Source organism: Rana temporaria, chromosome 1 (genome assembly GCF_905171775.1).
Source record: "Rana temporaria chromosome 1, aRanTem1.1, whole genome shotgun sequence".
Taxonomy (NCBI): Eukaryota; Metazoa; Chordata; class Amphibia; order Anura; family Ranidae; genus Rana; species Rana temporaria.
Window position 1 is genome coordinate 181,304,091 of NC_053489.1, and position 14,531 is coordinate 181,318,621.

The 14,531-nt window shown below is 43.2% G+C and overlaps 1 protein-coding gene across 1 annotated transcript in view; it reads left to right on the forward strand.

Annotated features, from left to right (window-relative positions):
* LRRC43 (leucine rich repeat containing 43) overlaps positions 1-14,531 on the forward strand; it is a 64,624-nt gene that overhangs the window by 6,956 nt on the left and 43,137 nt on the right. Inside the window, exons 2-6 of the mRNA XM_040347111.1 lie at positions 631-873; positions 2,272-2,382; positions 4,603-4,742; positions 8,359-8,597; positions 13,745-13,917. Of these exons, the coding sequence (XP_040203045.1) occupies positions 631-873; positions 2,272-2,382; positions 4,603-4,742; positions 8,359-8,597; positions 13,745-13,917 (906 nt within the window). The remainder of the gene's footprint in view (positions 1-630; positions 874-2,271; positions 2,383-4,602; positions 4,743-8,358; positions 8,598-13,744; positions 13,918-14,531) is intronic.

Consider the following 14,531-nt stretch of genomic DNA (forward strand, 5'->3'; position numbering starts at 1 on the left):
TACATGCACTTAAATTAACTGTTCTAAAAACAAATTATTTGTTACAAATATTTTTTTCCTCTGTGTATGTCTAGGTGACCAGGGGGCAAGGGGTGAAGATGGGGGGGCGCCACAGGATTAGCTCGCACAGGGCGCCTGAACACCTAAGGCCGGCCCTGGTTACCAGAGTACTGCTGGGAGCAGTGGGAGGAAACTTCTGGTGTCTGGTGTGTGGCCATTTCTTCTTCTATTTTTGCACATTCAAAGGAGCACTGCACTTGTATTGACTATTTTTTTGTTCATTCATTTGATTTTAGCACTGCACTTTTTATGGATTTGTATGGTGTATTTCACTTAATTCATTGTTAATGATGCAAATTTGTTTCTATGTTTGTTTGAGGCTTGGTTCATACCATTGCGAATTGGATGTTCACCGCATCCAATTTGCAATAGCAGGAGATTTTGACCGACTCTCTATGGAGCCGGTTCACACATCTCCGGTACGAATTTGCACAGGAGCTCTGTGCGTCTTTTGCTCCGTTTCAGGTCCGAACAAAATGTGGAAAATTTCAAGGGGTATGAATACTTTTTCAAGGCACTGTATAGTGATCTTTCCTACTGAAGCTAAGGTTTGGTTTCCTCTTTCCCCAGAACAAGTCTAGTGCGCTGAATAGAAAGACTCCCTGTTCAGACTGCGAAAGCAGTGATCCAAAAGAGGAGAGTCAGGACCACCTGAAAGACCTTCTCAATCAGCATGGTTCACCTTGGGAGCTGGATGACAGATGCAATGTTGAGGCTCAACATATTAGGGAGCTGGCAGTCACACGTCCTGAAGTTATTACGGAACAGTTCATCCATTCATACTTCAGATCTCTAAGAGTGGTAGACCAGGAGGTGAGTAGATGTGAGCCAGGAGGGTGCACTGTATAAACCATATCGCTACTTAAAGGAACACTGTAATAAATAATAATCTGTAAATAGGCTGTAATAAAAGATCATTTAAAATCTCTAAATATAGGGGGTAATCCACAAAAGGGATACGCCGGTGTATCTACTGATACGCCGGCGTATCTACTGATGCGCCGTCGTATCCTTGTTTCTATCTATGGAACTGATCCACAGAATCAGTTTACCATAGATAGGCAGAAGATCCGACATGTGTAATTGAATTACACTGTCGGATCTTAAGGATGCAATTCTAGGCCGGCCGCTAGGTGGCGAGGCCATTGCGGCCGGCCTAGAATATGCAAATGAACACTTACGGCGATCCATGAACGTTCCGATGGGCCCGTCGCTCTAAATCTACGTCGACGCACCATTACTGAAAGGCTGAATGATGGTCGCCTGTCAGTTCTAAGTTTACAAGAAGTTAATCGGGAGAGATCCGGGTGCTGAATCCTGTGATGAGGATTTTGGACCGAACATACCTCCATCTGTGGGAAGGTCTGTGGCAGAGACTTTACCAATTTTCCGTGCGCCATCTCGGCTGCTAGGCTGGTGAAAGAGGCCTATCCGGGTGCGCAATGCCCACTCTGGCTAGAGTGGCAAAAAAAGCTACATTGCTGAAAGCAGGACAGTTTCCGGACCTGAACCTGTTACTCTTCCACCTCTTCAACTACTTATTTTATTCTTTTACCAAGTTCAGCAAATAAATCAAAGAAAAAAGTCTAAAGTGGGGACATTGAACTTTTTCTCAACTGTCATCTGATACCCTAGACGGCGAGAAAAAAAAGGTAACATGCCACCCAAAACTAACCAGCAGTTAGTCAATGACTGGACATTCGCTCACTACTCTAAGCTACTCTACTTATCAACTGCACCCCTAGACAACACTGAAAGGGTAACTTAATATGCCGATCCCATCAACAACCAGTGGCTCCTGAGGGGGTAGCGCTACACAGGAATTTTGTGGTTACATTGTACTGAGGTACACTTGTCATAAGGGAATTATGTAGGCTGCCATTGCTGGCCTCTCTTTTTGAGAATCCAAATGACCTGGCTGTCATGCTAATGCTTAGGCTTCCACCATTTCTGATTCACGTCGAAACATTGCCATAAGAAATTCTGACACCAGCATTTTTAGAAGGATGCCATCATCTGTATTCCCCCCTTGAATGTTTTGCTTTATTCTGTAAGGTAATAACTCTCAGCATGTCCCTCAGTCCTGTTGAGCTGCTGGAAGTGAAGAAAATACCCGCTACTTCCGAGCATGTGGAGCATGCGGCTCGCTCCTTTTTTTTTCTGCTTCCTATTACAAATCATCAGTGCTGTCACTTCTGTGCTCTTTTACAGGTAACAGAAGTGGATGATGGGTTGCTGAAATTTCACAGCCTTGAAGAACTTGTCTTAAGTGCCAATAAGTTACAAACAGTCTGTTCCAGCAATCTCCCCCGGACATTAAAGGTGGATATGTGCATTATAACTTGATTGTGACAAAAATGCATTTCAGTCTGTCGTGCTTATGAGAATAATTTTTCTTCACGGTAATTATGAATGAGTCATTTTTAAACGATTAATATTTTTAAGATACAGGATCAATCAATATGGACACAGACTTAAAATAGGAGATTTATTCACCAGACATGAATTCATATAAAATAGTTCTATATATTGGTCAGTTAAAGCCAGTAATAAGTAATGCAAGGAAAGGTATAAGAGCCCATTCACACAGGGCCGTTCTAATAGGGGCGACGCAAGTCCCCCCGACTTAGGAAAAGGTTCTTGTATGGCTTTGGGGGTGACTCTGGGCGACTTGCATTGACTTCTATACAGAAGTCATTTTGCAAGGCGCCTCTGAAGTCGTCTTCAGGACACCTTGCCGAGTCGCCCCCAAAGTGGTGCCGCCCCTGTGTGAATGGGCTCTTAGTGACAACTCTGTAGAGAACAATATTATACAATGTGTAAAGTGTGGAGTATTGCCTAACATCCTCAGGCACCCCAACTGGGAGCAGAATGCGCCATGAGGGGAGGGCAATACTTCTAGACATTGAGCATTTGTGTAAAAGGAACAATAGATTGCAACATAGAAGTAAGAGTAGCACAGACATAGTCTTTGGGATAAAGCAGGTGTAATGTGTCATTAATTAATATTCAAGGAATATCATAGAAGGCCAGTGGTCAAATAATGGAAAGCAAGGAGGAATGGTCTATTTCAAATTACAACGAGGTGAGAGAGTATGATATGGGCGTAGGACACATTAACTGTAGGGGGGGGGGGCAATTTTGGGGAGAGGAGGGGTTTAGCCTATACCCGCTGTGGTGTGCCCATTTTTTTATTTTGAGGGTAGCCATGAGGCTCCCTTATAAAGGAGCAACAAACTCAAGATATCTGGGAGGCTGTAATCTATGATTGAATATGTGGGCATGTGTGGGGATTGTGTAGTGAAGATTCCGAGCAGGGCCGAGGGGGCTGCGGGAGAGAGAAGATAAAAAAAAGAAGGGGGGTCAGAGAGTAAGAGTTGAGGGGGGGAGGATAATGGGGTAGGGGTAGGGGAAGGGGAAAGAGAGGGTGTGTTGGCAGACTCTAAGGGTTAGGTGAGGAGAGTATGGTTTCAGGATACCTCCCAACTGGCATGGATTCCGCTAGACTTTCCCGCAATGAGAACATCTTCCTGCATTCCCGCAAGAGACCATAAATTCCTGCATCAGCATGAACAAGAGGAGGAAGACGAGGTAAGACATTAGACACCCCGTGGCAGCACCCCCCACCCCCCTCAACAACTTTAAAACAACTTTAAAAGTCGGCATCCCGCCGCTCCCCCACCCCCCCGCCCAACAACTTTAATCCATTGAAATAACATTTCGGCATCCCCCACTCAACAACTCAAATGCAGTGAAATAATTTTGCCCCCTTCCCCCGCCTCAACAACTTGAATGTCCCGCAGCTCAATGTGGGTAAGAAATGGGTCACCCAAGGGCTCCAGAGCTTCTTGAATTGTGGAATTTTATCTAATAGAGACAGACGGGTATTTCATCTGGAGAACAATCAGTCAAGTGTTCTTATCATAAACTTATCTTAGACCCCTTTCACATTGAGGCGTTTTTCATGCGGTACAGCGCTAAAAATAGCGCTGCTATACCGCATGAAAAAATCATGCCCTGCAGGCTTCAATGTGAAAGCCCGAAGGCTTTCACACTGAAGCGGTGCGGTAGCAGGACCGCTCCAAAAGTCCTGCGAGCCGCATTTTTGGAGCGGTATAGGAGCGGGGTGTTTACCGCTCCTATACCGCGCCTTCCCATTGAAATCAATGGGAAACCGCGGTATTAACTCTTTTTCGGCCGCCAGCGGGGGTTAAAACCTCACCGCTAGCGCCCGGATATCGCGGTAAATACAACAGGATAGCGGCGCTAAAAATAGCGCGGCTATACCGTCACCGCACCTCCGCTGCCCAATGTGAAAGCAGCCTTAGTGTTATCGAGTTTTCCCCATCCTTTTATTTAACCAGTCAGAGAATGTAAATATCTTTGGTTCTTTTGGTCTCCACTCTGCAAACAGTTAGTTTATAGTGTCTTTTCCTCATGGGGCTTATTACATATAAAAATTTAAAAGATGCTATTATTTCCTCTCCAAAAGTCTAGCAAGTCAAATAAAGCTTTACCCATGTCCCTTATGATATGTTTCAGGTGCTGGAGTTGTGTTCAAACCACATTTCAAGCCTAAAGGCTCTTACTGTAAATCCTCCTCCAGGGTTACAGCATCTGGGCCTTGCCTATAACAAGATTCAGGTTTCTACAGAAAGTAAATATCTGACAGCCGACTTCTGGTAAGAATTTTAGCTACTAAAATCTGAAATTTACCAAAAGTTCAGTTTGTATTATTGAACTTGTCACTTTTTTGTAGCCAGCCTCCAAAAACATTAAGGCTCCTTCCCACCACCACTAGGACTGGAGAGAAAAAGAAATAGCGAGGTTATTTGTTCTATGCCCTATGGTTTCCTTTCATATTAACAGGCTGGAAAAAAAAAAGTTGGACATGTTGCATTTTTAAATAGCGCATTTAAATGTGATGCAGCACAAAATAATTACACACAATTAAAAGAAAAAAGTACCTGCTCTATTCCTGTGAGTAAAACACGTCTGGGGAGTATGGTTTGTTTGGTAAAGACATTTATATATGTATGCCACCATCTCCTTTTTTTTCATGGAATAAAGCAACAATCTTATTTTACTATGAAGTGTGACTCAGAGGCGGCTCTCTAATTAGGCAAATTAGGCCCCATACACACGATAGAATCCATCCGCTGAAAAATCCCAGCGAATGGGTTTCAGCGGATAGATCCTATGGTGTGTACACTCCAGCGGATCTGTTTCCGCGGATATTTCTCCCCTGGGATGGATTCCAGCAGATCGAATATTTGCTGACATGCTCAACAAATCTATCTGCTGGAATCCATCCCAACGGATGGATCCGCTGGTCTGTATAGACTCACCGGATCCATCCGTCCGAAGGGATCCCCCGCATGCGTCGTAATGATTCGACGCATGCGTGGAATTCCTTATATGACAGCGTCGCGCACGTCGCCGCGTCATAATCGCGGCAACGGCGCGACACGTCATCGCCAGAGGATTTTGGCGCGGATTTCAATGCGATGGTGAGTACACTCCATCGCAGAGAAATCCGCTGAAATCCTCGAGAGGATTCACGGATAAATCCTCTCGTGTGTATGGGGCCTTAGGGAAATCGAAGAAAAAGGTAAGTGAACCAACAATGCACTAGCTTAAAGGAACCAATTTAGAAAATAAAAGACAAACCTTTACAACCCCTTTAATACTATATTGCCCCCTTTAACATCAATGACAGCTTGAAGTCTTTTGTGGTATTTGTGGATGAGGCTCTTTATCTTCTCAGATGGTAAAGCTGCCCATTCCTCTTGGCAAAAAGTCTCCGGTTCCTGTAAATTCTTGGTCTCTTGCATGAACTGCACATTTGAGATCTCCCCAGAGGGGCTCAATGATATTGAGGTCAGGAGACTGAGATGGCCACTCCAGAAGCTTCACGTTATTCTGCTGTAGCCAATGACAGGTTGACTTGGCCTTGTATTTGGATCATTTTCATGTTGGAATGTCCAAGTACTTCCTGGCTGATGAATGCAATTATTCCTCCAGTATCTTTTGATAACATACTACATTCATCTTGCCATCAATTTTGACCAAATTTCCTGTGCCTTTGTAGCTCACACATCCCCAAAACATCAGCGATTCACCTCCGTGTTTCACAGTAGGAATGGTGTACCTTTCATCATAGGCCTTGCTATTTCTCTTCAAATGTAGTTATTATGGTTGTGGCCAAAAAGCTCAATTTGGTCTCATCACTCCAAATGACTTTGTGCCAGGTTTGAGGCTTGTCTCTGTGCTGTTTGGCGTATTGTATGTGGGATACTTTGTGGCATTTGCATAGTAATGTATTTCTTCTGGCGACTCGACCATGCATCCCATCTTTCTTCAAGTGCCTCCTTATTGTGCATCTTGAAACACCCACACCACATGTTTTCAGAGAATCCTGTATTTCAGTGGTTCTCAACCCTGTCCTTAAGTACCCCCAGCAGGCCATGTTTTGGGAATTTTTCTAAGATAAAATAGCTGACCAAAATACCAAACCATTGACTCTAATTTAAAGCACCTGTGCAATATAAATGAAAAACCTGCAAACATGGCCTGAGGACAGGGTTGAGAACCACTACTGTATTTCACCTGAAGTTATTTGTGGGTTTTTCTTTGCATCCTGAACTATTTTCCTGGCAGTTGTGGCTGGAATTTTAGTTGGTCCACCTGACTGCAGTTTGGTTTCAACAGAATCACTAATTTTCTACTTCTTGATTAGAGTTTGAACACTGCTGATTGGCATTTTTAATTAATTGGATATCTTTTTGATATCCCTTTCCTGTTTTATACATTTCAACTACCTTTTCCAGCAGATCCTTTGACAATTCTTTTGCTTTCCCAATGACTCAGAATCCAGAAACATCAGTGTAGCACTGGATGAAAGATGCAAGGGTCTGTCAGGAGTCCATAAACTCATTGACCTTTTATACACACACACTAATTGCAAGAAAACAGATCAGGATGGAGGATTGTTACCTTTAATAGCCATTCAAACCCCCTTTGTGTCAACTTGTGTGTTATCAGGCCAAAATCACCAGGGTATGTAAACTTTTAATCAGGGTCATTTGGGTAGTTTCTGTTGCCATTATGATTTAAACACAGTTGAGTGATAATAAATGACTTCAGCCAAACATTAACCATGAGTGAAACAAATGTTTTTGTGTCATCTTTAACCACTTAAGACCCGGACCAAAATGCAGGTAAAGGACCTGGCCAGTTTTTGCGATTCGGCACTGCGTCGCTTTAACTGACAATTGCGTGGTCGTGCGACGTGGTTCCCAAACAAAATTGGCGTCCTTTTTTTCCCACAAATAGAGCTTTCTTTTGGTGGTATTTGATCACCTCTGCGGTTTTTACTTTTTGCGCTATAAACAGTATTTTTTACTTTTTGCTATAATAAATATCCCCCAAAAATATATATATATATAAAAAAAAAAATTTCCTCAGTTTAGGCCGATGTGTTCTTCTACCTATTTTTGGTTAAAAAAATTGCAATAAGCGTTTATCGATTGGTTTTCGCAAAATTTATAGCGTTTACAAAATAGGGGATAGTTTTATTGCATTTTTATAAAAAAAAAAAATTTTTACTACTAATTGCGATGATCAGCGTTTTTTTTTTTTTTTCATGACTGCGACATTATGGCGGACACATCGGACAATTTTGACACATTTTTGGGACCATTGTCATTTTCACAGCAAAAAATGCTATAAAAATGCATTGTTTACTGTGAAAATGACAATTGCAGTTTGGGAGTTAACCACTAGGGGCGCTGAAGGGGTTAAGTGTGACCTCATATGTGTTTCTAACTGTAGGGGGGCGGGGCTGGACGTGTGACGTCATTGATTGCCTTTCCCTATATCAGGGAAACAGACGATCAATGACAGCGCCACAGTGAAGAACGGGGAGAGCTGTGTTTACACACAGCTCTCCCCGTTCTTTAGCTCCAGGGACCGGTCGCGGGACACCGGAGGCGATCAGGTCCGCGGGTCCCGCAGCCACTGTCGCGGAGCTTCGGACCGGGTCGCGGGTGTGCGCCCGCGACCCAAGGCTGGGCACTTAAAGAGGACATACAGGTACTTGCAGGAGGCGGTCCAAGTGGTTAATATTCTCTGAAAAATGGCCAAGAAATCATAAATTCTGCCAGGGTATGTAAACTTATGAGCACAACTGTATATGCTGTATAAATGCACCCATTCTATGTTAAAATACACAGTTGAATGTGTATTTATCAATGTATATATCTACTTTATGAACAAAAGGCTTCATCTGTCTTTCAGGCCAGCCTTAGTTTCCCTGGACCTCAGTTTCAATGATCTCAAGGACCTTTTCGATCTGGTTTCCAGACTCTGCACCTTGCAAAAGTTGCGTATCCTGGTATTGCAGGGTAATCCTTTGACCTTCATTCCCGCCTATCGAGGCTATACTATAGATAGTATAAAAAAGCTGTGTGTATTGGATGATATTTCAATACTGCCCGATGAAAAACACAAGTATGATGGACTATGCAATCAGAAAGGTGAGGATGAGTTACGATGATATAAACTAAGGCCACTGTTGCATAATATGTCGCAGCATACCTTTTATAGTAACAGGTATTTTTCCAGGTCCAATTGAGCCCTCATAATTCTTGTTTAAATGCCAATTTCCTGAAAGACCATACAATATTATTATGTTTTCCATTTGTAACATTTGGGGGGGCTTCAGATTTAGACCTCAAAACTTCTGATGGCCATACATAACAGTAGAGCTTAGCAAGTAAGTAGTATTAGTAGTTCAATGCTAACGCACCTAAAGCTCATGTAAAACACATCTAAAACACAATGCACAGGTGTGAACCAGCCCTACAACACCAGCAGTGCATTACTGAAGCCACTAGGTTAATGTGAACCACTAGAGAAGAGCAGCATCATGTCAACTATATCAACCCAGCATTTTGTATAGAGTAGTAATTCTCCTCGTTTGTGAGAACATGTTCATCAAGTTCATATGGACTGTCAAAGTAGCTATGGATGTCTGAAGACATCACCAGATAAGCACCACTAAATGATTCACAGGTATCGTTTTTCATAATGCTTTAGGGTTCGTCAAATGGCCATTGGCACCCATACTATATAAACAAGGCATTTGTTTTGGTGTCTGCAGCCCCCCCAGCTGCATGCAGGCAGCCTTCGCAAATGGATGCAGATGCAGTGGCTGCACAGATACAGCCGAAGTGTCAAAGTTTGACAGTCATGCAGGAATGGGTGCACGGTCCCAAATGGAGACAGTGTTGGAATGCTCACAGCTCTGGAATACAGGCTCTCAGGGTAGTATCCAGCAGGTGTGAGGACGCACTGCAGAGAAGATTTTTAACAGAAGCAGAAATCTGCAAGTAATGGGCTAAACACCATTACACATAACTAATATGTATAGCACTGTATCCATCCCTCCCTAAAAAAGACTAATCCTCAGCAGGGCTGGACTGGGACAGAAATTTGGCCCTGGACTTCATCCAGACTGGCCCACTTTGACAGGTCTCTCCCATGGGGGCCGGACACCCCCCCCCCCCCCCCCCCCCCGGCCACCCAAGCCCCCTCTCCCCCTTCACTAGCCACTAACCGTTCTATTTATTAGAGTAGAACGACTGGTACTCTTATAGGCAGTATCAGTGGGGAAGCTAGACATTATTTCACCCAGGGCAAAGAATCAGTTCGGTGCCCTCCCTTATGGGACAAGATTAGGCAGAAGTGAGAAACTCCCAGGCCATAGCGGTTGAGTCAGCTGTCTGTCCCCTCCCCCATGCTCCTCTGTCGTCCCCCCTGCTCCTCCCCCTGCTTCTTTGTTCCCCCCAGGTGAGTGCTGTGGGGAGGGAGAGGAGGTGAGCGCTGCGGGGAGGGAGAGACAGAGGTGCGGAGGGAGGCGGTCTGCTGTCACTGAAGCCGGCCCACTGAGCCATCGGCCCACCGGGAAACTCCCTGTAGTCCCAATGGCCAGTCCATCCCTGATCCTCAGCTTTAAAACTCCAAAACCTTATATATTTTCTAAAAACCAATGACCCTGGAGCATGAAATTATATATATATATATATATATATATATATATATATATATATATATATATATATATATATATATATATATATATATATATATAAATAAAAATAAAATAAAGTCTCTAGACGGTGCTCCCAAGAAATGAAATCCAAAAATTCCGTGCTGGAAAAGGAAACACCTCTGGTGGTTTCTAACTGCTCACCTCCCGGCTATAGCATGGATAGCCAAATAAACTCCAATGTTGTAGACACAGGTGGATGCAGCAACACTTAGAGATAGCTGAAGGACTCAGCAGCAGATGGACATGTAAGAGACATCAAAGGAATCATGGCACAGTACTGTGAGGACACTAGGAAAACGAAAATGGATCACGTAGACATGCACTCACATAGAGGCCATGAATAGTGGGCCTATCTCCGACGAACACCGAGTTCGTGAGTGGTCCTAGATGGTTTCAGTAAATCCTCCTTGCTGTTCCTCCTATTGTGCATCTTGAAACACCCACACCAAATGTTTTCAGAGAATCTGTATTTCAGTGGTTCTCAACCCTGTCCTCAAGTACCCCCAACAGGCCATGTTTTAGGAATTTCTCTTAGATAAAATAGCTGACCAAAATACCAAACCATTGACTCTGATTTAAAGCACCTGTGCAAGATAAAGGAAAACCTACAAACATGGCCTGTTGACGGGTACTTGAGGACAGGTTTGAGAACCACTACTGTATTTTACCTGAAGTTATTTGTGGGTTTTTCTTTGCATCCCAAATTATTTTCCTGGCAGTTGTGGCTGAAATTTTAGTTGGTCCACCTGACTTTGGTTTGGTTTCAACAGAATCCCTAATTTTCTACTTCTTGATTAGAGTTTGAACACTGCTGATTGGCATTTTAAATGCCTTGGATATCTTTTTAATATCCCTTTCCTGTTTTATACATTTCAACTACCTTTTCCAGCAGATATTTTGACAATTCTTTTGCTTTCCCAATGACTCAGAATCCAGAAACATCAGTGCAGCACTGGATGAAAGATGCAAGGGTCTGTCAGGAGTCCAGAAACTCATTGACCTTTTATACATTTATACACACACACTAATTACAAGAAAACAGATCAGGATGGAGGATGGTTACTTTTAATAGCCATTCAAACCCCCTTTGTGTCAACTTGTGTGCATGTTATCAGGCCAAAATCACCAGGGTATGTAAACTTTAAATCAGGGTCATTTGCATAGTTTCTGTTGCCATTATGATTTAAAAAGAGTAAACACAGTTGATTGATAATAAATGACTTCAGCCAAACATTAACCATGAGTGAAACAAATGTTTTTGTGTCATCTTTAACCACTTAAGACCTGGACCAAAATGCAGGTAAAGGACCTGGCCAGTTTTTGCGATTCGGCACTGCGTCGCTTTAACTGACAATTGCACGGTCGTGCGACGTGGCGTCCTTTTTTCCCCACAAATAGAGCTTTCTTTTGGTGGTATTTGAAAAACCAACAGTTGGCTGAGAAACTACACACACAGACTCATGTCTGCTGTAGCAGGCAGGAATGTGTGTACCGTAAATGCTGTCCTGCCACGGTTTACCACAGCCTTACACTGAGGGCAGCGAAAGGGTTAAAGTACACCTGTTTTATGGAGACTGATATTGCTGACCTCTCATTTTAGAAAATTTTAGTAACCTGGCTGCAATTTTGACTCTTTGGTTTTAACGCTTTCTTAGACCTGTTTCACACTGAGGCAGGTTTCAGGCATTTTAGCACTAGAAATAGCACCTGTAAAGAGCCTGAAAACTGCCTCCCATTCATTGCAATGGGTGCTTTCACACCCAGACGCTTGCGGGATGTTAGAAAAAGTCCTGCAAGCAGCATCTTTGGGGCGGTTTGGGAGCGCTGTACACAGCGCTCCCAAATGCCCCTGCCCATTGCAATGAATGGACAGCGCTTCTAAAGCGCATGAAAAGCGATTCGGAAGCGCCGTAGTACAGGAGTTTTTTAACCCCTTCTTTGGGGTTAAAAGCACCCGGCTAGCAGCTGAAAAGCAGTGCAAAAGCATTGTGAAAAAAGGGGGGTGGTGTCTGCGCTGTGAATGAATGCAAATGGGAGTGGTGCAGAAAACTCACAACGTGAGTAACTGAACCAAGAGGCGTGGATGAATGGGTGTATAAAAACAAGTGCAAAACAGACCAATATGAACTGTGCTAAAAAAGAAATGCTCAAAACAGGCAAGTGGATAAAGATAAACGTACAATGTGAACCACAAAATCGATAAAGTGATGGCAAATGATGTCATATGACCATAAACAACCAGACACGTGGAGTGCTAAACAAAAATAAATATAGAATATATATTATAAGCAATGTATGTATATATATATATATATAAAATAAAGTCTCTAGACGGTGCTCCCAAGAAATGAAATCCAAAAATTCCGTGCTGGAAAAGGAAACTTCAGTGAAAACACCTCTGGTGGTTTCTAACTGCTCACCTCCCGGCTATAGCCTATAGGTTCCTCCTTCACCCGGTGGACAGACACTAGGGCTGGATATGTCCCTCAGAGGATGCAGGTGTAGGGGGAACTGTGGTATTGTGCTATGGTTTTTCCTTTTTCCCCCTACACCTGCATCCTCTGAGGGACATATCTAGCCCTAGTGTCTGTCCACCGGGTGAAGGAGGAACAGCAAGGAGGATTTACTGAAACCATCTAGGACCACTCACGAACTCGGTGTTCGTCGGAGATAGGCCCACTATTCATTCTGCACCACTCCCATTTGCATTCATTCACAGCGCAAACACCACCCCCCTTTTTTCACATTTCCCTTTTTTCTGGTAAGGACAGAATATCAGGTGTTTGCAGAAGTGCCCCCTAGCTACTATTCCCGATAGCGCAGGAGCCCCTTCTATACATAGGGCAAAAGCATTGCTTAAACAGGCGGTAAAGCGCCCGCTAAAACGCAACGCTTTACCGCTGACGCCCGTCGCTTTTAGTGTGAAAGCAGCCTTAGTCATTGATTCTTAACAAGTAAAGAGATGAGGAATTCTGATTCTTTTTTGACACTTATAGCGTGCTTGTGCCTGGTCTGTGAGTCCAAATATTGAAGTCATATGCATTCACGGAAACTAGCATTTTCAGAATGAGGACAGCAATGACAGCCTCCACAACCGTTCATGACAGATGTACGGTACTTAGTCTGGCATTTGTTGTGGATTGAAGCAGTTGTAGCGAAGTGAGCAGCAAACCTAATAGCAAATATAAATTAATAATTTCGGTGGGACAATATTGGCGCTATAATACATGTTATTATTGTTTCATTAGATGTAGATGTAAGATATGCTTTAAATTACATTTTTTATTTACATTCCTTCTGTATAAATGGGCAAACAAAGAATGTTATTAGCCTATTTCCTATGCTGGACTAATGTTTTTAATTGATTTAGATGAGAATATACCTCATTTGGCCACTAGATACCGCTCACACGAAAATCCCTGCAGTCTTATTTATCTTCCTATTCCTAGTAAATCAATCTATGAAATAAATATTATTATTAGAAATGTAATGATGCCTTGTATGCATTTTACAGCAACACAACCACTGCTGGCAAATGCCTTATATAACATATTACCATTCTCCTTGCAGAGTCTATGACCAACAAGGCAAAGTTGTTTGTCCACATTGGAAAAGTGCAAGGAATTCCAAATCCAAGCATTGTCACAGAACAACATAACGCAAGTGAATATCCCATCATTACATTTAATTACCGTATTTACTATGAGTTCATTGAGGACAGAGAAGAGCTACCTGAGTCTCAAGTAGGTTGAATAAATGTCATCTTGTTACAAGTGGCGTGATTGGTAATCGTAGTAGTCAGTCAGCTGATGTAAGGTGTCTTGAAGAAGTATTCACACCCCTTGAAATTTTCCACATTTTGTCATGTTATAACCAAAAACATAAATGTATTTTAATGGGATTTTATGCAATAGACAAACACAAAGTGGCACATAATTGTGAAGTGGAAGAAAAGTGACAAATGGCTTTCATTTTTTTTTTTTTTTACAAATAAATATCTGAAAAGTGTGGCATTTGTATTCAGTCAATACTTTCTCTGCAATTACCGTATTTATCGGGGTAAAGCGCGCACCGGCGTATAGCGCGCACCCCAAACCTAGAAGAGAATTTTAAGGAAAAAAAAGAAATACTTACAGTTTGAATGCCCCTCGTCGATGTCTTGCCCGGCGTCCATCGGCGGCCTTGTTCGGTCCGGCGTCCGTCTGCGGCCTTGGTGGTGTCCTCCCCGCTTCTCCCACGCTGAGCGCAGTACCCTCGGGTACACTCGGCTAGGCTCGGCCACGCTCGGCTACTCTCGCATAAAGGCTAGGAGGCGGGACAGGGCGTAACCGCGAGCGGAGCCGAGCTTAGCCGAGTG